A 24,465-nucleotide genomic window follows, 5' to 3' on the forward strand; every position below is an offset into this window, starting at 1 on the left:
TAGACCGAGAAAGCGATATACCAAGGCGAGAAAGCGATGGCCCTAATCAGCCACCATAGTTTGATCGGTACCAATGGTAAACGGTTTTGTGGGTACGTAAAGTCACACACGCAGGCAGTGAGTTTCACCGTTACGAGTAACACTCTCTTAGGTATTTATTTCGCTTCCAGTACAAGGAGGTACAAGTACAGGACAGAAGTCGTAAATATTCATACTCTCGTTCAACACTATTACTCTCGTCTGATCAGAATCTCTTATAGACCACTTTGACAGCATCAACAAGCGGATTCAGTTATGCGTTTACGCTGAATGGATGAACGAGTTGGTATCTCAATGTAACGACAACTATATATTGTTGATTACAATCATAGTTGATACTCCCATTAATGGTTTATGTCAAACCCGATCAAACCTCTTAAGGTGCACCCTATAATGTAATTGATAAAATGTCCAACTCAATGACGTGTGTATCTCTTTACGACAACCGGAGATGAAATTGTCCATAGATTCAAGATGGCGGCGGATGGAGTTGACTGTTTGAAGTTGCAGTTGGTACATGGTGAGTTTTAGCAAACATTGATCTTGGTCGATTGTGATTCTATCCAGATATGTCATATGACATTTGGTTTGGGTACTCCTTTCATATATTTGTGCGATACGTCAATTCATTCAAATGCTTGTGTGGTTTGAGTGAATTCACGATTATCAATAATGGCACTGAAGAAATGACAACTGACACAACAGTGTGCAAGCTGATGATGAATGGCTGATATTGTTTAATTTAAGCCAATGTATGGTTTAGTTCGTTGTTAATGATAATGTAACGGGATGACATGTTGACAAACCACCACACACTGACACTGAATTGAGAACTATTGCACTAACGTTGAGTGATAAAGGATATATTCATCTATTTCACATAAAAATATCAAGTGTTCCATACAAATATTGTGTTGATGGCATCGTATCGGCAAAACTGTTGCCTCTCGTAACATGCTGGTATTTTGTATGGGTTTTCGACGATGATCCATACTATTTGCTCCGCACTGCGAGGGAGTGTTGTGATCACGCGGCTTCCTATTTATATATTGCCTGTCACCAGCAGACGACTGATCTAACTGAATTTTCGCTTTCTATTTTTTGTTATATAGACAACTGATTTTGCATCTGAAGTGGTATTAACGATCTCGGGTAAATAATATTGATGTTTGTTTGCTTTTTGTATAACTTTACTTCCCGATTTCCATTGTCAATAAACCTTCTCACGACAGCGACTGGGCACCCGCCCTTTCCAGTGAAACTGTTTGTGCACTCTGATCGCACACATACTCCCCCGATATAGCGTGTGCAATGCAATCGTCGAAATCACCAGAACGTCAAATTCAGCTCGTGTTGGGATATATGTGTGTTTGAAACATCGGACCTACAGAATGAGCGTGGGAAAGTTGCCTAACCCTACCCACTAACCCGAACTCTAACTATATTCTAACCCTAAAGAAGACAGTAACAGGTATCCAAGGGCTAAAAAAGTAAGGACACTAAGATAGCGAAGTACTAAAAATATGAGTCAAGTTGCGCAAATTTTTTGTGCAGTCCTAAAGTTTTCAAAGATGGCGGAATGTATCCAGTATTCTGTAATCTTTCCAATTTTTAAAAAAAAAACATGCTGTGGAAAAACGGCTTATATTTACCCATCATGTATCCCTTCCGTTCATGCTTCTAAGGTACTTGTATGTGAATTGTTACACTAGCTATTGAGGGGATGTGATTGCTTGTCGTTAGTGTAAAAGATGAAAATCTCTACTTTCAAGTCAAAAAGCCTCCTTTCAGTCTAATATGTCAGATGTTGTAATTGTTGTCATGTGTAAAGATTAAATATTGTGTCTAAACAATTAGGGTACATATATAAAATTATATTTGATTAAACTTAACAACGATTTGGTGTTTCGACAACTTGATTTAACTATGTTAGGACACCATAACTACTTTTCCTAGTATCCCCTTAACCTATTAACATAATGAAGCTTACAACTTTATGGATGACAACTTCTTGTTAATTGCACATAGCAATGTTTCAGTGTAGATTCTCGCACTGTTATCAAGCTGAAAGTGGAAACCTTTTCGCTTGATCTTGGGGTAAGAATCTATAACCGAAATGTCGTTCTCACAACCATCTAGAATGCTGATCAAATTCCTTTTAACATGTTTAACACTCCTTAGCAATTAGACTGCCTCTGTGGTGTGATGAGAGCGGAAGGTCGCGGGTTAAATCCCCGACCGCGTCATACCAAAAGACGTTAAAATATGGTACTTGTTGGTCCCTGCCTGGCGCTTGGCATTAATGGGTACAACAAGGACTGGTCGGCTCGGAGTCAGTATAATGTGTCTGAGTGGGGTATTAATGCTTAACTGCAGCATGGTATCTCAGTGGGCTAGCACTATAAAACCAGCTTAAGTCTGGGCTAGTACAAGCAGCCGCACAAACACGCATGCACATCGTCATATGAGCGAAATATTCTCAAGCACGACGTTAAACCCAATTTCACCTCACCTCCTTAGCAATAAATGTTTCAGCTGTATGATGGTCTTAAAGTGATCAAATCACTTAGATGGAAACTTTTACAAATTTTGTATCAGTGTAACATGTGGTGTTATAATATTAAATATTATCCTAATGAATAGTAAGATGTCAGGCATTGCTGAGTGTTCCTGTGTATTACGAGTATTCACTCTGAGTTTTCAAAGATTACTTATGGCTGGTCATGAGGATGGCCAGTGATGACCAGCCTTATTGTTAATCCAACCTGTGCATGTTGAGTCACTAATGAAACAACTATGGTAAGCGACCCTTTATAAATCATGCAATGTTTTTGAAGGGTGTAACCTGTGTAATAACTAATGAAACTTTCAATGTAATTAATTCACGGTTGTCTATTGTGTATGGCCTTAAAATGGTTTAGGTGCACAGTTATTTTTGTCCACAATGACTCTCAGTAATTAACGGATCGCCAGTGGAGAGTTAACCACGCCCCCAAAAGAAAGGGAGATAACTCTCAAAAGGTCCGACAACATAGCTGTCAAAACCAACTGTCAAAATGGCAGTCGTGATATCGTTTAGAGACATTCCCGATGATATTGGCCCAAAATATTTGCCTTATGAACCTACTTTGCGGCAAAGACAACGTGGAGTGGCTTTTAGTTCAGCCTCATACCTTCATTCTGTTACTTTCCATTCATGTTGTGATAATATCGTGTCGATTTGCGGGAGGATTTATAGAAGTCAACGGAAAACCGAAGCTCCTCATGTAATCAACTTGTCCCTTGACAGAATTCACAAATCGTTCACTGACGCCCATTGTAGCTGCAAATGTGGGTGAGTAGTACACGAAATAACTTCGGGTGCCTTTCCAATTTATGGCATAAATCTGTTGTTTTTTTTATAAGCGGCATATATATACATCAAATCAATTACACGTCTGTGTGCTGGCTGTTTCAGTTGTTGACAATGAAACCCATGTTATCCCATATAATTACGTTAAATTTCTATCATCGTGAAAGAAACAGATTCTGTAATAAATGTAAGAGGTAAATGTAATATCTGTTATTAGGCATTGCGGGAATAAAACCATGTAAATGTATTTTCTTCTCAATTATATTATATATTATATATTCCTGCTGTCAATCACAGTTCTGTAACAAATTTATTCACCCTATTCTCTTCAGTGCAAGTGGAAAGTGTTCCCATGTACTGGCACTTGTCCTGATACTGGAAGGCTGGAAGATATCCGGCTATCAAGCCATTCCTTCACAGCCCTCTTCCACTAGCCTGCCTCAGCAGTGGGATAAACCAAGGGGACCAAAGATTGAATCTGAAGCAGTGTCACAGATAATTATTGCCAGGCCTGGAAATCTTAATAGGAAAAGGAGACCTGTGATGGCCACATTCAATGACCACAGGTGATGTTATTATATACTTAGAGTTTTATTTCAGATTCTGAACTTGTTTTATGAAAATGATGTATCATAATGCAAGCATTACCTATATGACATTTTTACTCCATGATCATCAGATATTTCCAAGGTAGAACATACTCATCACAGTTTAGAAAGCAATATCAGATGACTATTGAGCAGTTGTTTGCATAAATATTACAGTTCAGTTAAGTGAACAAGGAACAAGAGCACGTACAAAATATTCATTGACATTGCAAGTTTTTAACATACACAAATACAATATTTGTGACTAATACTTTTTGTACTTGCAGGAAAGTTCAAATACAGGAGTCTGACATGTCTCTGCTGCACAGTATGAAGGGATTCCCTATTTCATACCTGACAGATACATGTACCAGCACCAGTCAGACAGTTGACACACCAATAGGTCCTCAGGTTGTTGGATCAACTCTTGGACATCAAGTAATTAATCTTTATCTTGTATTAAATGTGGCATAAAATTGGTCAAGAAGCAGCACACAAACCAAATTTGATTCACTGAGGAAAACAAACTTAAATGCCATTTTTTACCAACAATTTTGATTTTTTTTACCCTTTCAATGGCATTTTCGACCACCACTCTGTGTGTTGCAATTTTCACTGTTTCTGCCACATCAGACACACACATCTGACCTATACCTGGTGCAAAAGGGGGAATGTTGAGGCGTAATCTAGTGGCCCTTATTTCCTTTTCAATATTAAAGCCCTTGTCTGCCATCAGACCATCTCGGATCTCCCACTTTAAGTTTCCCACACTTAACCATTTCTCTGAGGAGGGACAGATAACCACTTTTTTCAGTTAATTCTTTGTCTGATATCACCCCAGAAAACAGCATTGATATGAATGTAATTGAACCTCTTGGGTCCACACCAATGAGACCTTTCAGGGTAGTACTTGATTTGTAATCTGAATATGCTTGACTTTGCCTTGTCAGTGAAGAGGGTCTCTGAATTTTTATTTCTGTTCCATCAATGATACTGAAAGTGTTTGGAAATTCCTGGCGAAATTGTGAAGGCATATGTTGCTGCAAAACATCATGGTGAGGCCAAATTGACACGGATCCAAACCTGTAATATAAGTAATTTATCCAATTTGAAAACGCAGTACTGCAATCTTGGGGTGATATCAGAAACAACTTTGAGAGATGTTCAAAATCAAATTCTGTCTAAGTTTAATCAGAACAAGCTAAAGCTGGTCTTCAAGACCCATACACTTCAAACTGCTAACTGTTCTGGTAAATTGAAAAGGTTCATCATCAGCATTGCCAGGGACAACAAATTTAAATATTTTCTGAAACAGTTCGTAGGGAAATCCTGTGTAATACTTGTAATCTTTTTTCTCTATATTTTTACAAAAAGAATACACATCATGCTTAACATTTTAAGCACTAATTTTTGTGTTGATCTGCTGGGCACGCATGAGCTCTTCCTTTTCTAGGATCAGTTTGGCCATATCTTCTTTGAGTTGCTTGTTCTCTGCAGCTAGAGCCAGCATATCCAGTGGCAGAGGACCTGTAAAAGCAATTACAACTGTTTCAAGCAATAATACATTCTACAGAGAAGAAATGATCTGGCTAGTTTAGGGCACCAAACTCATTATTAGGCCTGAAACAGACTTACCTATTATCAATCTGACTTGTTGTAATGTTTAAAAAATGCTTTGCACACAAAAGAATAAGTTAAGAATGAACACATAGCACCCTCAACATACTTGTTTCAATTTGAGATTTAAGAAGTAAAACAGCCTTCTTACCTCCCTTGTATAAAACTAAGTGTGAATAAACTGGCTTATTCTCTTTACAGGCACCCTTAATTAGACCAATAGTGGTTCCAAAGATGGAGGACAGGTGCGGAGATATCACATTTCCAAAAGATGACAACTTACCGGAACTGGATTCAATTGCAACTTTAAAACATCAGTGGAAAGATTTAGAACTTTCAGTTGACGAGTCCCATAATTTATAAAAAAATACCAGATCTCAAACAAGTCTGATTTGTGGTACAAAGCGAGGAAAGGGCGAATTACTACTTCAAACTTTGGTCTGCTTATGACTCGCAAAAAAACAAATCAATGACACATTTATCAGAAACACTTTTGACAAAAAGAAATTTTCCTCCAATCCAACAACATATGGGAATTCTAATGAGAAAATAGCTAAACAAATGTACATGAAAAAAACTCAAAATCATCTTCATGACATTGGCTTTGTTGTAAACCCATCTATTCCATTTATAGGAGCCACCCCTGATGCTATAGTGTGTGACACTTCTGTTTCTAGTATTGTGGAAATTAAGTGTCCTTATGCTTTAAGGGACTTGACCATTAATGAAGCCTCCTGTATGACTGGTTTATTTTTGAAAAAAGAAGGAAAATATTACAACTTGAAGAGAGGTGATAGGCATTGGTATCAGGTACAGGGACAACTACTTGTAACTGGGGCACCATTTTGCGACTTTGTAACCTACACCAGACAAGACTTTAACGGATATATCCAGATAGGAATACCTTCAGGGCTCTGCTTGAAACTCTGTCACAAACATATGTCAATCACTTCAAACCATACTTTGCAGGGAAACAAACTTCATAAAAAATTACCCATGGTGTCACTTTGTTGGACAAGAATATCAGATTCCTGCTGCATGGTTGTAGGCTCTGGATGTTCCATATCCACCAGATTGGGTGAATCAGAAATATCTGTATCATGATTACATCTGAAAAATCGTCACGATATGGCTGAAATATTGCCGATGTGACGTTAAATACTAACTCACTCACTCACTCACATCTGAAAAAGAACATGAAGACCCAATTATCTTATACCTGAACCTCAAATGTGTTACAGCCTTTAAATGGTTACCATCTTTGTCGATTTCCTATAACTTCTTGATTACCTATCAGGACTATTTATGCCTGGATTAACTTTTCTAATATATGTGTTTATTGCTATTACAATTCAGCGATAAATAACTTTTGGCTTCACTTGTTAAGTGCCCACAGTTGACATCATATGACTGTTGTTGTTTCACATGTAATATTGCCATCTGCTTCCTAGTTTTATTCATCTCCCAGCTGATGAAGGAGTAAGAATATATTCTGAAACACTGTGCCGGTCAGAGAAATGACAAGTATGTATGGACTAGTTGTATGTGGATATTGGACCATCTGATTCATACATTATCTCTATATTTGAGAAGTCATGTTTTCTGTATGAAATATTAGCAGTCTCTGGATAGGGGACTAATGGCTGTGTCTGGCCATGCCATGTCAAAATACATCTATAAATATGTAAATTAATGTTGTATTTAAACATATTTAAAAGAACCACTGTCGTGGCTGATCTCAGTGGTTATAGCAAATGTCCATGTTGATGTATTAATATTTATGATGGATTGTAATGAATACTTTGAATCCTTCAGAGTTATTGTGTATTATCACTCAATATTATGGGACCTGGGTGAAACACAGTTTTGTGCAATTAGATTTTTATGTCAATATGCACCTGCTGCAGGTGACATCAGTCCCTTCACCATGCTTATATGAATAGAACTTGAGTATGATTGTGATCTTGTGATGCATGTGATACTTCTGTCTTTTCGTAACTACAAAGGATCTAAATGTGTGACATTACCTTTACTAACTTTCTGTGATACTCTCAGAATAAACAAGGATTTGTTTGATTTTCATATTTCAATGGTTTTGTCGTGTTTTGTGATCAGTAAGTATAAAGGCAACAATGTTTTACCTGTGTGTTTCAAGAAGAACTTTCCATTTTCCGTCCCCCATAAATGGCAAGCGTGGTTTGGGTCGTGGTCTTACTGTCTTTGGATTTTCATTTTGTTCATGAGGTAGTGCAGACACAGGGTCCGGAAATGTCTTGGAGGGTTTTCAATCAACAAAGTGCTGTAAATAAGCTCGCTTTTATTAGTCGATAGAAACTACGAAAAACAACATGGATGCATCTGAAATTGTATGCTCAAACACAGACATCGTCTGTCCTTGACATACCACGCGGTGAAACATTAGTAACTAAATCAGTGAAAATCTGTGTAAACTGGTTATATAACAACTAAAAGCACTGAAAGTCTACCAAGTCAAAGATTTCTAAATTTACATTAACTTCAACATTGGTTAAGATGTTATTCAATTTTAGTTTCCATACCTTTGTACATACGAAGAAATGTTTTCCTCGGCTGTGGTCACGATTGTCCATGTTCAGTTGATACTTGGGGCGACCACACAAACGTAACCATCGTTGACATTTGTCAAAATTTCTGGCAGGCTTGGGAAATGGAATAAAGGTGATACCACCAGCAAGTCGTTCCGGGTACCGCGTGACGAGTTGCAGGTAGCCCAGCTACACCTTTTCACCATGATAAAAAGTTGACTGTAAACGTCGCATTTATTTTGAAAAGTCCGCCAGACCGCTGATGTCGGACAAAATGGTGGTCAGCTGTCAGCTGACGGCAACAGCGGATGCGGATTGAATAATTTGGACGTTTCTCATTGGTCATGTCATTTGTTTGATTGACAGGTGGCGATACGTTAATTGCTGCTGTCTTCAGATGAATCAGGCATTAGTTGCATAATCATTTTTCTTGATTTTCCAATAAGAACCCGACTTATTCTACTTCACATGAATTATGGTAAACAATTTGTTGCTAATTTGACATTAGGATCACCATGGTAACAGGCTTCCCTTTTAATGGGAACTTGTGTGTGTATCTATGATCACGGTCATCATGACTGTACACAATGTTATTTGATCATATATCAGATATATTTATTCAGTATTTTGGCCTCATAGCCTATACAGTTGTATTTCGGTAAAACACATGTCACATGGTGTACAGTACAGCAATATTTCTATTTCCATTTATATGTCAATAGAAATACATTTTAAAGAAAAATGGTGAGTGCTTGTAACGTATCCTCGTTGTTTGTATTTGATATATTACACAAGAGTTTCACTGTGTAGTGATTAACATTGGATAGGCTTGGAAGGTATTCTAATCTACAAATAAACAGGTCATAGAACTCATTAAGATCACATTGCAGACAGAGTGATATATGCACATGTTCATTTTTGTTTCTACGTAGATTACATGTATAAACAGGTCTTGGAACTCATTAAGATCACATTGCAGACAGAGTGATATATGCACATGTTCATTTTTGTTTCTACGTAGATTACATGTGTAAACAGGTCTTGGAACTCATTAAGATCACATTGCAGACAGTGATTTATGCACATGTTCATTTTTGTTTCTATGTAGATTACATGTATAAACAGGTCTTGGAACTCATTAAGATCACATTGCAGACAGTGATTTATGCACATGTTCATTTTTGTTTCTATGTAGATTACATGTATAAACAGGTCTTGGAACTCATTAAGATCACATTGCAGACAGTGATTTATGCACATGTTCATTTTTGTTTCATGAAGAGAGATTCTAAATTTACATTAAGCTCTTAGCAAAGACCTATTTGAGAGACACATTAAATAATGTTATCATAAATATGATCATTACCCTCATCTATCATGTCTGTGATTGTCTCCAGGTGCAGATAGACAGGATCTCTATGTACCGATCCCAGGTAAACAATCTAGTGTTGTGTGACATATTCTCTGTCTTGTAGATCATGTACACTCTCTTGTATCTTGAGTTTTCTCCTTGTAGAATAGAGACACTTGCTTTTGGGCAAAACAACCTTAGTGCTACGACTGTGTTAATGTTGGGAATTAAGATCTCCATAGCACTAAGACTGTTTTGGCACTATTACACACTGATTTGCACCGCTTTACTTTTTCTAGATCAATACTAATATTTGTGATATACTACAGGGATTCAACAAGACCTTATGAGAGGCTGGTGTAAAGGCCCAATGTCTGTAAGATAAGACAGTAAAAATGCCAAATATAAATTGAAAATTCCCCAATATGTCAGCAGAGGCCCAGATAAGCTGCGTACTCGGGTAAAATACGCATAGAAAATTTCCAATTACGCATTGAAAAATAATTGTTGCGTACTAATTACGCATTTAAAATGTTAGATACGCAAAATGTGTTAAACATATGCGTACGGAATATATTTATAAAAATCGCTTGCATAATGAAAAAGACATCGATTGCTATCAAGTTGTACTGTTAGTATAGGACAAGTGTTGTACTGTCAGTATAGGATGAGTGATCGTTTATGAAATCATTTCCATTATATTTAAGTTGGTTTTGGTTAGGTATGACATAAGGCAGAACATACCTGCTTAGTAAACTTACTCAATGACATATACTTAGGTGAGTAAAATGACTGAAATACGCACATATTTGAAAGCAGTGGGTAACGGAAAATGAAATACCCACTCAACATTCATAATACCCACTCCCAAAATATACAATGGGTACAGTACCCACATGAGTTAAATCTTATCTGGAGCTCTGTGTCAGAATTTACAAAGTGAAAGAGTCAAACTCTTGAAGGATATGATTTTCTTCACATTTTGAGTTCCAAGGGCACTTTGTTTGCAGTCCTTGATAAATCCATGTACTAACTATGCTTATCAATACATGAAAGTGTTCTATAATAATTTACATGATATAGATGTGTGTCATTTGAATGCTTTAGTTTTAAAAGTGAATCCTGTTGGCCATGTTCTCCATTTTCATCATATCTATGTGTCATATTTAAAGTGTTCAGCAAAATTCATGCAACATATACCTGAAAACATGATTTATGCAGGTATGGAAACATGATATATTGATATAGAACTAGCATTTCTTGTGTTTCTTTATTGTTCTGTTACTACTAGTCTAGTAGGACTACCATCATTGATTTCTTTGTCCTCAACACAGTTCAAAGGTCTGTAGGCTCAAGCTAGTGGACTACTGTGTATTTCAACGGCTGCAGGGGTGGAAATAACCCATTGCCCGATGCCTGAGTCCAGTGATTTTTTCTGTCAGGCAAGCAAATTTGTATATCACACTGTACTGGTGTCCAGTTGACTTTCCAATATTGATTATGTTGAATATTTAAAACATCAACAAGAAAAAGCGGCCGGTATAGTGGAAAATTTATCAGGGCAAGTGATTTTACATGTGCCACTGTACCGGAGTACACTAGCAATTTTAAAGTTATTTCCACCCCTGCCGGCTGCATATTTTTTCATACTGAATGAGTTATCTCATATGATCATGTTGATATAAACCAAATTATTGGTCTGTAGTTATAAATTATTTATTATAGTCCATTTTATTGCACATTTGTCCATGCACATTGCATGCTCAAAGCCCTGACATATTACCCCTGGTCAACGAGTACAGAACACTCCCTGTGGAGAATACAACCAGTCGCCTGTCAGGCGCTCAAGGTTCAAAGTCAGACTACCATCGTATCATACCAGGTACCCAGTTCACTGCTGGGTGGACAGAGGCACTTTTGAACAAACTCACTTGCCTAAGGTGAGACCACATGTATCACATGTGCTTTGTTGTGGGGCAGGACTGAAGTCATAGAAACTCTCAAGCTGTCAAACACGGTCACCAATCCGAGGACTGTCCGCGACCACCGTTGCTTCACTTTAACTGATTGTGACATGAGCTCTCCGCACAGGACCACACACCGCCACAAAGAGGACAAAGAATATTTGTGTTATTTTATATCTTATTCATAATCCATCAACACACCCAACACACTCACTTACTGTAATAAAAATAATAAGTCATCCAAACACCAAGTGATTGCTCGCGGCGCTTAATCAGAATCTGATGATTATTACTCTGGATAACCAAAGCTGCCTGTTAGGAGCTAGAAGGTTATACTCACATGACTTAGTCCAACCGGGTACCCATTTTCTGCTGGGTGAACAGAGGCAGTTTTGAACACACTCACTTGCCTAAGGTGAGACCACATGTATCACATTAGCTTTGTTGTGGGGCAGGATGGAAGTCCTAGAAACTCAGGAGCCAAACGCGGTCACCCATCCAAGGACTGTCCGAGCTCAACGTTGCTTAATTTCAACTGATTAAGTGACCTGAGCTCTGTGCACAGGACCACACACCACCATGCTGTAACGATAGTGTATTTAATCCTTTAGTCCATATCATATATATGAAGGAAGGTACTGTGTACTAACAAACATAGTTAAATTGTAGATAGGGGTATGTCTAAGGGTGAAAGGGGTAACATAAGAATGTGTTTGCTGGGTGCTTGTCTCAGACTATGGGGGCGGTGGGGTAGCCTAGTGGTTAAAGTGTTAAGCTTATCATGCGAAGACCTGGGTTTGATTCCCCACATGGGTACAATGTGTGAAGCCCATTTCTGGTGTCCCCCGCCGTGATATTGCTGGAATATTGCTGAAAGCGGCATAAAACTAAACTCACTCGCTCACTCAGACTATGGGTGAACAAGGTGAATGGAGGATTATGTTTTCAGGGGAGCAAACAGAGGGTGAGGCTTGTGGTGTGATCAAATGTGTATTTTTGGAGGAAATTTAATGAAAGACAACCACCTTCAAAAACACTATAACATGAATTATGCAGCATGCATTGGGAAATTTCATTTTTGGAAATAATACTGGTATTTACTAGAAAGAACATGAAGGAGATCCAGTCAAATACCTATTTTTCTATGAAGTACTACAACATTGCATGAGTTCATTTGAATCCATTTCTGGTGTCCCCCGTCGTGCTATTGCCAGAATATTGCTAAAAGCGGTGTAAAACTCAACTCACTCACTCATTTGTATCACCACCTCCAACATGTGCTGATGGTAAATGATTTACCATGTTTAAGGTGACTGAGTAAGGATTGTTACCATGGCTACTGTTAGGAGCACCAAACCTGTAATTGTTATAATTATAGCTTAGACATGGTCAGAATGGGATTTGACATGTTTAAGTAGAGTATCAGCTAGGGCTGGCTGAAAAATCGATAATCAGAAATATTGTCCATGGGAAGAATTATTAATGATTATCAATAGGAAAATTATCATTGATAATATCTAACATATTATCGTGGTGAATTAAAGGTTAATTGAAACATACAATACACATAGTTACGTCTTTATTCATTTGCCACTGCTAAGGCATAATATCTAAATTATATCCAGAATGCTGTATTCATTTGTAATCCATGCATAAACATGACAAATATGTGACCACTCATAAGTGACACGAACATTGTGAAATATGTTGATTTCTTTCAGACTGTTTTGGCTCAAAGTTATTTCTCTAATATCTATGGTCGTTCTCTGTTATCTTCATCCATAACCAGCCCTAAAACCATTTATTAATCAAGGTCTTAGGTGGTTGTTTATTAATTCCCATGCTAAACCATTGGTAACCAGTATCTATCAAGTAAGTAAGCAGGGCTCGATTTAAGGGATGCTAACTTACTTGCACCAGGTGCAACCTAGTTGCACCAGGCAAATTCCAGATGCACTGCTTTTATTGCAATATGTAATGAAAGAAATATGCTGTTGAATTACTTAGATGTTTTATTCAGAAGTTTACCCACTCAAGAATTGACCTGCACCTGGTGCAAGTTAGACTAATAACTACGTTGCAATTTGTAATATTGGCTTGCACTTGTGCAAGTAACAAAGCACTAAATCGAACCCTGATAACTGAGTATGGCTTTATGCCGCTTTTAGCAATTTTCTAACAATAAAATGGCGGGGGACACCAGAAATAGGCTTCACACACATTGTACCCCTGTGGACAATCAAACCCGGGTCTTGAGTGTGACACTTTAACAATAAGGCTACCCCACCACCCCTGGAATCTATCACGGAAACCATGGCATTATTCTCATTGGAATCAGATCTTAGTTCTGAGGAGATCTGAGGACAACCTATTACAGGACATGTCTATGTCTCTGTTTGCAGGTCCCAGGAAGCATGAACTTGGGATGTGTCTACCAGAGGAAGAGGCGGGCGATGTGCTCACTGTCAGACACCTCATTGAGGCAGTTGCTGATCTCACTGAAATCCCACAGGCAAACCAAAGGCTCATCTTTAAAGGTAAGGCAAAGCAATGCTCACTGTCAGACACCTCATTGAGGCAGTTGCTGATCTCACTGAAATCCCTCAGGCAAACCAAAGGCTCATCTTTAAAGGTAAGGCAAAGCAATGCTCACTGTCAGACACCTCATTGAGGCAGTTGCTGATCTCACTGAAATCCCACAGGCAAACCAAAGGCTCATCTTTAAAGGTAATACAAAGCAATGCTGACTGTCAGACACCTCATTGAGGCAGTTGCTGATCTCACTGAAATCCCACAGGCAAACCAAAGGCTCATCTTTAAAGGTAAGGCAAAGCAATGCTGACTGTCAGACACCTCATTGAGGCAGTTGCTGATCTCACTGAAATCCCACAGGCAAATCAAAGGCTCATCTTTAAAGGTAAGGCAAAGCAATGCTCACTGTCGGACATCTCACTGAGGCAGTTGCTGATCTCACTGAAATCCCACAGGCAAACCAAAGGCTCATCTTTAAAGGTAATACAAAGCAATGCTGACTGTCAGACACCTCATTGAGGCAGTTGCTGATCTCACTGAAATCCCACAGGCAAATCAAAGGCTCATCTTTAAAGGTAAGGCAAAGCAATGCTCACTGTCGGACATCTCACTGAGGCAGTTGCTGATCTCACTGAAATCCCACAGGCAAACCAAAGGCTCATCTTTAAAGGTAATACAAAGCAATGCTGACTGTCAGACACCTCATTGAGGCAGTTGCTGATCTCACTGAAATCCCACAGGCAAACCAAAGGCTCATCTTTAAAGGTAAGGCAAAGCAATGCTGACTGTCAGACACCTCATTGAGGCAGTTGCTGATCTCACTGAAATCCCACAGGCAAATCAAAGGCTCATCTTTAAAGGTAAGGCAAAGCAATGCTCACTGTCAGACATCTCACTGAGGCAGTTGCTGATCTCACTGAAATCCACAGGCAAACCAAAGGCTCATCTTTAAAAGGTAATACAAAGCAATGCTGACTGTCAGACACCTCATTGAGGCAGTTGCTGATCTCACTGAAATCCCACAGGCAAATCAAAGGCTCATCTTTAAAGGTAAGGCAAAGCAATGCTCACTGTCAGACATCTCACTGAGGCAGTTGCTGATCTCACTGAAATCCCACAGGCAAACCAAAGGCTCATCTTTAAAGGTAATACAAAGCAATGCTGACTGTCAGACACCTCATTGAGGCAGTTGCTGATCTCACTGAAATCCCACAGGCAAACCAAAGGCTCATCTTTAAAGGTAATACAAAGCAATGCTCACTGTCGGACATCTCACTGAGGCAGTTGCTGATCTCACTGAAATCCCACAGGCAAATCAAAGGCTCATCTTTAAAGGTAAGGCAAAGCAATGCTCACTGTCGGACGTCTCACTGAGTGCCTGCATGTCCATTGTCAGTGCAGTATTCTTGAAGGTGAAGTGTGACTTTGAGCTCCACCTCACCATGACAGGAACTTGCTGCCATGGTATCGGCAGCCATTTTGAAAACAGTTTGCATGTGACAATGATCACTCACTGATGACAGTAAGATCAGATAAAACCCAGTCCAGTTACTCTGATTTTTATGGAAAAACTAAGAGCCTCATTGTATGCAGAAGACCTGCGTAGTTCGAACATCATTAATTTAAATTCAGCTTTTGTAGATCATGTTATCTTGATTTGCTGTGTTCTTTAAAAATATTCACTTTTTAGTTATGCCCGGAACTGTAATTCCTTATGTGTCAGCGATAAGCATCCATGAATTTGTCTGTAGAATAGTATATGGTTATAACGTTTATAACCAACAGGACGTTCACTAACAAAGCTAGACGAAAGTTTAACATCACTTGGGGTGAAACAAGGCTCGAAGATTATGCTGCTAGGAAGGAAGGTACAGTGAATTTATTACTGGCAAACAAGGATAAGTTGAGCACCGACCTGACAATTGACCCGTATAAGCATGTATGAGTGCCGCCCACTGGCGCTTGCATTTGTTAGTGAAGGGGCCCCAGGTTGTCCGCGATCAAGTGTAGTGCGATGGGTGAAGCAAGGCACAAGGCGTGTCCAGATATGTACGGAATCAATTTCATCGTCATGCAATGCACGTGCACTAGCCTACATCTGCTTTACCTTTCACAAACCAAATGGTTCTCTGCGCTGGTCCAACTTATCCTTGTTTGCTAGTAGTTAACGACATCTATACCATGTACAAAAGAATATTACTTTGTGCTTGTGAATACACAATCACAAATGTAACATGTGTTACATTTCACCATTTTCTAAATGGCATTGTGTGTTAGTGGTGGTCCGATTAATTGAAATAATCCAAGATTGGTCGCAGTGACTAAACGACCAAACAATCGAACATGTTTTCTTGTAATCGAACACGACCAATCTTGGAACACTTGTTTGCATTAACAATATTTTTCACAAGGCTGGTTTTGTCTGTGTCATTAAATTTACATTTCATAAGCACCACAAGCTCGTTCCAAGTCATGATTGAATTTATCTTAAAGAATCCAGGAAATATGTGTTCCTAACATACTAATCATCATTTAAATATGCAAAAATAACAGGAACATTTGATAAATGACACTAACCAATTATTTTCGATGATTGATTGGTTGTAATGGACCAATCATCAATTATTAGATTTTAACCAATTCCCAACACTATTGTGTATTCATAGCTTTTGGCCATGGGAGCCGTGCTAATTTACACTTATCAGAGGGGCAGACAAAGTCTGTGGTCTAGACTACCAATTCCTCCCCCTGATTTAGAAGCTGGTACGATGAACGGGAACGATTTTTCAGTGTAGATGGTAACACCATTTTTGTGGAAGCCATGGTAGCTGTGTGGGTTAGGCGACTGACTTTGTGTGCTGGCAATTAGGTGCCTGACTCTGAGGGTGTCATTCCGACCTCATTTTACCTGATCAGCATTTATTTGTATACAAATTATCTGCTCTTTTCTTGTTTCCATGGTAACAGCCTGAGTCAGTGGATGTGGTGGATGAACAGAAGTTGAAGAAAGCTGAGGCAGAACTGGAAAAACTGTCCAAAACCCTCAGTGATATCACACATGAGCTTGATGGTATAAATAAGGTGAGATATCATACCAGTAGATGGTATTAACAGGGCATATTATGTTGCATACCAGGTGAATGGTTTAGATAAGGTGAGATGTCATACCAGTGTATGGTATGAACAGGGTAAATGATATCACACACCAGCTAGATGGTATAAATAACATGAGATATCATTACAGTGTGTGGTATAATCAGGGTAAATGATATCACATACCAGCTGGATGGTATAAATAAGGTGAGATATCATACCAGTGTATGGTATGAACAGGGTAAATGATATCACACACCAGCCGGATGGTATAATTAACATGAGATATCATAACAGTGTGTGGTATAATCAGGGTAAATGATATCACACACCAGCTGGATGGTATAAATAAGGTGAGATATCATACCAGTGTATGGTATGAACAGGGTAAATGATATCACACACCAGCCGGATGGTATAAGCAATGTGAGATATCATGCACACACTGCGTGGTGTAAACAGTGTGAGTGATATCACACACCAGCCGGATGGTATAAGGAATGTAAGTGATATCAAACCACAGCTGAATGTTATAAATAATATCACGCACCAGTTGGATGGCATAAACAGTGCTGTAACAGAATGCCTAGTTCCACGAGCACACCTAGAAATATTCATAAAATGAACAATTTGTGATGATGTTTATTATCATGATTATATGGGGCCAGTAATGCACATGATAAGACTGACAAATATGAAACAGGAATGATTTTTAATGGATAGACAACTTCTCTATTTCAACTGATGCGACGTTTCGGTGCAGATGCTAACACCGTTATCAAGCAAGTGATGATAACAGTGTTACCATCTACACTGAAATTTGGCACCCATTGCAATAAAGAAGTTACCAATCCATAAAAAATCTTTCCCGTTCATCATACCAGCTTCTAAATCAGGTGGAGGAATTTTGTTGATTGTAAAACTTGTCTGACCAATGGTTCAAACGGAGACCTATAAGGAAATGTCATGAGTTCATCCTGAATCCTGAATGCGCTAGTCTCGTACAAACAGCATTATGCAGTTATGAATCCAGCATCTCGATGTGTTCTAGGGCTTCCTGGAAAAGAAGCTTCAGTCTCCAGCGCTGCAGAAGCTGGGCAAGAAGATTGGGTCTGCGTCCGAAGCCTTCATGAAGCTGCTCGAGTCACTTGACGCTCTCCGTTTTGCAGAGGACAATAAGGGCCCGAAGATTAAGAAGAAAAACATGGTTGACAGAATACAGGTGATGCCTCCAAGACACTCTGCTTTCTACTTAATATAGCGTTTTAGTTCATTTAAATTCAGAATTAAATTAAAATTTATGTTGGAAGACCCCATTTTCTGCCTGGCACCCCTGTTAACTTAATTGAGTGATGAAAAAATTTCAAAGCAGGTGAAAGCAGTGTATGTTTTCTCAACAATATGTGATCCTATAAATTTGTTTAAAGAAATAAGGGACCATTCATAATTTATGGCTGGAGGGGTGATGATGATTTTAAGGGGTGGTCACCCATTTTGTTCTAAGGGGGCTGGGGGTGTTGTTCATCAATTTTGTACATAAAAATTATGACGTGGGGGTGTCATTGATTTTATACATGACATGCAGGGGAGGTAACTTCGTACATAAATCTTAGGCTGGTACATTCACATTGTACATGCCTTTCCATAAAAATCATCATCACCCTCTCTAGCCATAAATTATGAATGGTCCCTTAGGGTTACCTTTCTTAATCTGGACTTAAGTAATCTCCATCAGAGGCACCAATAATTAACTTTCTCATCAGCAAATATGTAAGAAAGAAATTTCTCAATGCAAAATATCAGAGAGCTCCTAAAACAAACAGATACTGTAAAACTATTATGTTAGTGTGGAAATGTAATTGTATAATTGATCGTACAGTTGCTCAGTGGCATTTTGATTTTCCAGAGGTTGAGATTTGTGGATGGAGGGGGTAAGGAAATGAAGCCAGATCATCATGCTTTGGTCTCTAATGTTTGATTCAAACAGTACTCAATAAAATACTGTCTTTTTTTCTCTTTTCAGAAATACCTGGATCGTTGTGACACATTGGCCGAAGGTGTAAAAGATATTCTACAAGGGCCTTCATGAGTTTAAATTGTTTTGTTATTCAATATTAGGCAAGGTTGTTGAATTTTTGTTATTTCTCTTTTCAACAGTGCAACTGAACTTCATATGGATCTACCTGTTGACATGGTTTAACATCATGCTCACAAGTTTGTAGAATTTTTAGACACCCAAAAGTGCCCTTTTCAAATCTTTGAATTTATATTTTCATTATGTATTTTACGACATTAGAGGAGAAGAGGTTTTCTAAATGAGATCTTGATTATTCTGCAAAAACATTACCTTTGTTTGTGAAATATGACATGAGCAGATCGAGGGTTAGATTTCAATACATGATACATATGTTCACTAGGCATTGTTTAATATTAATAATTATTTAAAGGTCATTGATTTGCAGCATACATTAAAGATGTTATCATTGTTACTGACAACTTATGTTAACCGATGTTAAGTTGCTAGACTTTAAGAAAAAGCTGCGACCTTTGATTGCTGGGTGGTGCGGTAAGATCTGTTTGAAGAATGTCTTGTGTCATTACAGTGATTGGGTTTACTTTAGTGTGAAAGACATATTGATGGTTTTTTCAAATATAATGTTGCAATACACCAAAGATTGAGTTATGAAATAGGAGATGTGGAGATTGAACAATGTTGAATATGGAAGATTTTGAAAATGGAAGCTTACAACTTTATGGATGACAACTTCTTGTTTATTATATAGAGCAACGTTTCGATCTAGATTCTTACACTGTTATCAAGCTAGAAGAAGTTGTCATCATTTAAGTTGTATGTTTCAGTTTTGACTCACCAACTTCAAGAATGCCAAACAAACAATTATGGAAGATTTTGGTTGAGTAGTATGAATCAGTATTCCGGTTCAAACTATACCTGTTGAAGTTACCATGGTTACAGACTTACCATTAAATAGATTGACCTTTAGTTTGAGAGGAACGCCTCAAGATGTTGTGAAGGTGGACACTGAACTTTCTATTTTAACCATAACTCAATCTTTTCAGGACTGAATGGTGGTGAAGTTTGAGACAAAGTTTGTGGTTTTCAGTAACTACTGCATTCTCTGTAATAGGTGCCTTTCGAAAATTAACAGAAGGGTTGCATAATTTAAATTGTAAACAAGAAAAACTCTTTCTCCAAGGTCAGAATGTTCATGAAAGTAAAGCCTTATCAGTGAATGTTGGTAGGTGTTTACTGTAAAAGATTTGTGTACAGGTCAGATTTCGTGGAATCACAACATACAAATTGGCCTTTAAGTTTTTCCCAGGAACTTACTAACAGATACTGGTACCCTTAAAACGGCGAATATGGTAATTGCTATTTGCAAATGTTTGAGACCCGCCAAATATCAAGTGGTTGATCCATGAAGGAAAGCTTTCCGTCAACAGGTACAACAGCGAACAGTGTCAGTGGTAACTATGACAAGAGTTTTGTACTAACAGGACTTGTAAATCTATACATGGTCTTGGGTATTTGATGGTCAGAGATAGGAATTTATTCTGCAGGCAATATCTGAGATCTTATTAAGGGTGGGGTTCATGTTGTCCACTCACACCCTTGTTCTTCAATGTGTCCTTCATTCTGGTATTATATGGGCAAATACACAGTATGATAATATTGATATCCACATTGTTCTACCTCTCACATAGGCCAGTATGACTCTTAGTGATCTCAGCACTATGAGCGTGTATGTCTGTGTCAGAGTAAGGGAGTTATGGTCATCTTTGCGCTATGATCATCTAGGTCTATGGTCTATATCGGTCAGGAAAACGGAGTTATGATCATCTTAGCTATGATCATCTAGGTCTATGGTCTATATCGGCCAGGAAAACTGAGTTATGATCATCTTAGCGCTATGATCATCTGTGTCTATGGTCTATATCGGTCAGGAAAACTGAGTTATGATCGTCTTAGCGCTATGATCATCTATGTCTATGGTCTATATCAGTCAGGAAAACGGAGTTATGATCATCTTAGTGCTATGATCATCTATGTCTATGGTCTATATCGGTCAGGTAAACTGAGTTATGATCGTCTTAGCGCTATGATCATCTATGTCTATGGTCTACATCGGTCAGGAAAACGGAGTTATGATCATCTTAGCGCTATGATCATCTATGTCTATGGTCTATATCGGTCAGGAAAACTGAGTTGAGATCGTCTTAGCGCTATGATCATCTATGTCTATGGTCTATATCGGTCAGGAAAACTGAGTTATGATCGTCTTAGCGCTATGATCATCTATGTCTATGGTCTAGATCGGTCAGGAAAACGGAGTTATGATCATCTTAGCGCTATGATCATCTATGTCTTTGGTCTATATCGGTCAGGAAAACAGTTATGATCGTCTTAGCGCTATGATCATCTATGTCTATTGTCTATATCGGTCAGGAAAACTGAGTTATGATCGTCTTAGCGCTATGATCATCTATGTCTATGGTATATATTGGTCAGGAAAACGGAGTTATGATCGTCTTAGAGCTATGATTTATGTCTATGGTCTATATCGGTCAGGAAAACTGAGTTATGATCGTCTTAGCGTTATGATCATCTATGTCTATGGTCTATATCGGTCAGGAAAACTGAGTTATGATCGTCTTAGTGCTATGATCATCTATGTCTATGGTCTATATCGGTCAGGAAAACTGAGTTGAGATCGTCTTATCGCTATGATCGTCCATGTGTATGGTCTATATCGGTCAGAATAAGGGAGTTATGATCATCTTTGCGCTTAGATTGTTTTGTGAAAGTGGTTTCTAGTTAGGTAGACAAATTCGATCACCACAGCATTATAACGTTGATGTCAATTGGTCAGCATAGAATGCTCTTTTAAGTTATTAAAACTTTTGTTTAGGGGATCAAGTTCATTCTTACAGCATCATCATCAGTTTTGGTTGTCATGTTATATAGTTGGACACGGTTTGAAGCAGATACAGAAATAGGCTCCCTCTGTCCATCCAATATCATTCAATATGCCTGTGTTCAGTAAATCTCAGATTAGTATACAGAAAAAAGTTCCTTTGGTGGTCAGAAATGTTTCTTGTGGGTGTTTCTAGGAGCAGTAATATGAGTAGGGCTCTGTCTAATAGTGTTTCACAAGCACCTGTTTAAGATATTAGTCAAGAACATTTTATCAAGATTGTGGGTTTTTTGTTGCTTTTATTTACATCGTTTCAGTTTCAGAGTTTTTTCAATTATTTCTCTTTAACTTTGACTGAACTCAGGTGAGGATTGTTTATCAAAGCATTTTCATAAACTTTTGAAAATTCTTCATGACTCTTTGTATCAGATCATGCATTGTTTTCAGTTCAGGAAATGTTTTTGTTTGTTCTTGAAATATGTTTATTTTCAAAATGTTCAGTTTGTTATTAAGTACCAATACTAATGCATTGACTTGAATATATTGAAGATATTTGTTACTGGTGTATATCTGAATATGACAAATATGTGTTCCTTGTTCAGATGTTCTGTTAGACCATGATAGACTGGCATGTCCGTTAGACCATGATAGTCTGGCAGGTCCGTTAGACCATGATAGACTGGTATGTCCGTTAGACCATGATAGTCTGGCAGGTCCGTTAGACCATGATAGACTGGCAGATCCGTTAGACCATGATAGACTGGTATGTCCGTTAGACCATGATAGAGTGGCTGGTCCGTTAGACCATGATAGTCTGGCAGGTCCGTTAGACCATGATAGACTGGCATGTCCGTTAGACCATGATAGACTGGCATGTCTGTTAGACCATGATAGACTGGCAGGTCTGTTAGACCCTGATAGACTGGCAGATCCGTTAGACCCTGATAGACTGGTATGTCCGTTAGACCATGATAGTCTGGCAGGTCCGTTAGACCATGATAGACTGGCAGGCCCGTTAGACCATGATAGTCTGGCAGGTCCGTTAGACCATGATAGACTGGCATGTCCGTTAGACCATGATAGACTGGCATGTCTGTTAGACGATGATAGACTGGTATGTCCGTTAGACCATGATAGACTGGTATGTCCGTTTGGCCATGACAGTCTGGCAGGACAGTTACCAGCTGTATGTCTTGGTGTCGATTTAGGGATGTTCCAGGATGTTGTCAAATGTCTGCTAAAGAACGTTTTGTTCGTTGTTTAACGCAGCACTCAGCCATATTCCTTCCATTTGACGGCGGTCTGTACATAATCCAGTGTGGACAAGACAGTATAGTGATTTACATCATGAGCTACGCAATTGGGATAAAATGTCATAGAATAGGAATATTCTCATGATGAATGTGGGATAAAATGTCATAGAATAGGAATGTTCTCATGGTGAATTGAGAAGGTCCTAGGAAACAGGTGCATGGAAATTTCAGTGTTCCTATTGTATTACATAGTGTTGTGCTAGGTGAATATGTGTCATTCGAGTGTACCGTGTGTGATACAATAGTGTTTCAGGGAGTAAAATGTTACTGATTTTCAAAACTGCAGGTTAATGCTAAGTTGTTGAGGTACATGACACTGTTGATGTGGACTGTGAGTGTCCCCTCTTTCTCATCTGATTGTTGTTTACCGCAGACAGCTGTAGGACTGTTGATAGGTCATTCAGCAATACCCACTTATGTATACTCTTTAAAAAAAAGTCGGGGAACCTGAACTTTCAATTTGGATAGGAAATAGAAGCATTAACAAACTTTTCAAAGCCAGACATCTTATAAACGCTCCACCATTTCCCACCACCCCTTGACACAACGCATGGGATGCACGTGCACAACGCAGTAGCCCATACAAATGCATGGGGTGTATTCTTGATTTTGATGTGCAAATTTCATGTCATACACCAGTCATCTTTCAAGAGCGTTTACTGTACAAACAATTATGGTCAGAAGGAAGTGCAAGTGGAGATGCACTCTCAAAACATTCATTATATTCAAATCGACATTGATTGACTCCAATATATCTCTCTCAGTTTTTTCAATCCTAAGTTAAAAATGTTCCCTACTTTTTTTTAACGGAATACGTTGCGACTTGAGCCGACATATCCTCCTGCTAGGAAAAGTCTGTGTCCACTGAGGGGTGATCGGCGCCACTAAATAGATTTCATTGGCTATTAATCCTAAAATATTAAAAGTATCTACAGACCAATCTCCAGCTGAAGCATATTAACTACCTACCTCCAGATACTTATACAATAGGGCAGCCTAGCGGATAAGGCGTTCGCTTGTCACACTAAAGACCCGGGTTCGATTCCCCACAATGTGTGAAGCCCATATCTGGTGTTCCCCGCTGTGATATTGCTGGAATATTGCTTAAAGCAGCGTAAA

General features: G+C 38.6%; 1 protein-coding gene and 1 long non-coding RNA gene across 2 annotated transcripts; one reads left to right on the top strand and one right to left on the bottom strand.

Moving 5' to 3' along the window:
- Positions 1-515: 515 nt before the first annotated feature.
- On the top strand, positions 516-19,231 carry LOC124261338 (BAG family molecular chaperone regulator 1-like). Its single transcript, XM_046695648.1, has 7 exons — positions 516-559; positions 9,557-9,592; positions 13,877-14,011; positions 15,792-15,874; positions 16,974-17,087; positions 18,151-18,321; positions 19,123-19,231. Exons 3-7 carry the CDS (start codon positions 13,900-13,902, stop codon positions 19,186-19,188), a joined length of 546 nt encoding a protein of 181 aa, XP_046551604.1. The 5' UTR covers positions 516-559; positions 9,557-9,592; positions 13,877-13,899; the 3' UTR covers positions 19,189-19,231.
- Positions 5,399-7,767, bottom strand: LOC124261339. Its single transcript, XR_006894295.1, has 3 exons — positions 7,737-7,767; positions 6,590-6,705; positions 5,399-5,505 (listed from the first exon to the last, which is right to left on the bottom strand). It is a non-coding gene; the product is annotated as an uncharacterized LOC124261339 (long non-coding RNA).
- Positions 19,232-24,465: the final 5,234 nt, after the last annotated feature.

The sequence above is a fragment of the Haliotis rubra genome, unplaced genomic scaffold (assembly GCF_003918875.1).
Source record: "Haliotis rubra isolate DU_JTF1 unplaced genomic scaffold, ASM391887v1 Scf797, whole genome shotgun sequence".
NCBI lineage: Eukaryota > Metazoa > Mollusca > Gastropoda > Lepetellida > Haliotidae > Haliotis > Haliotis rubra.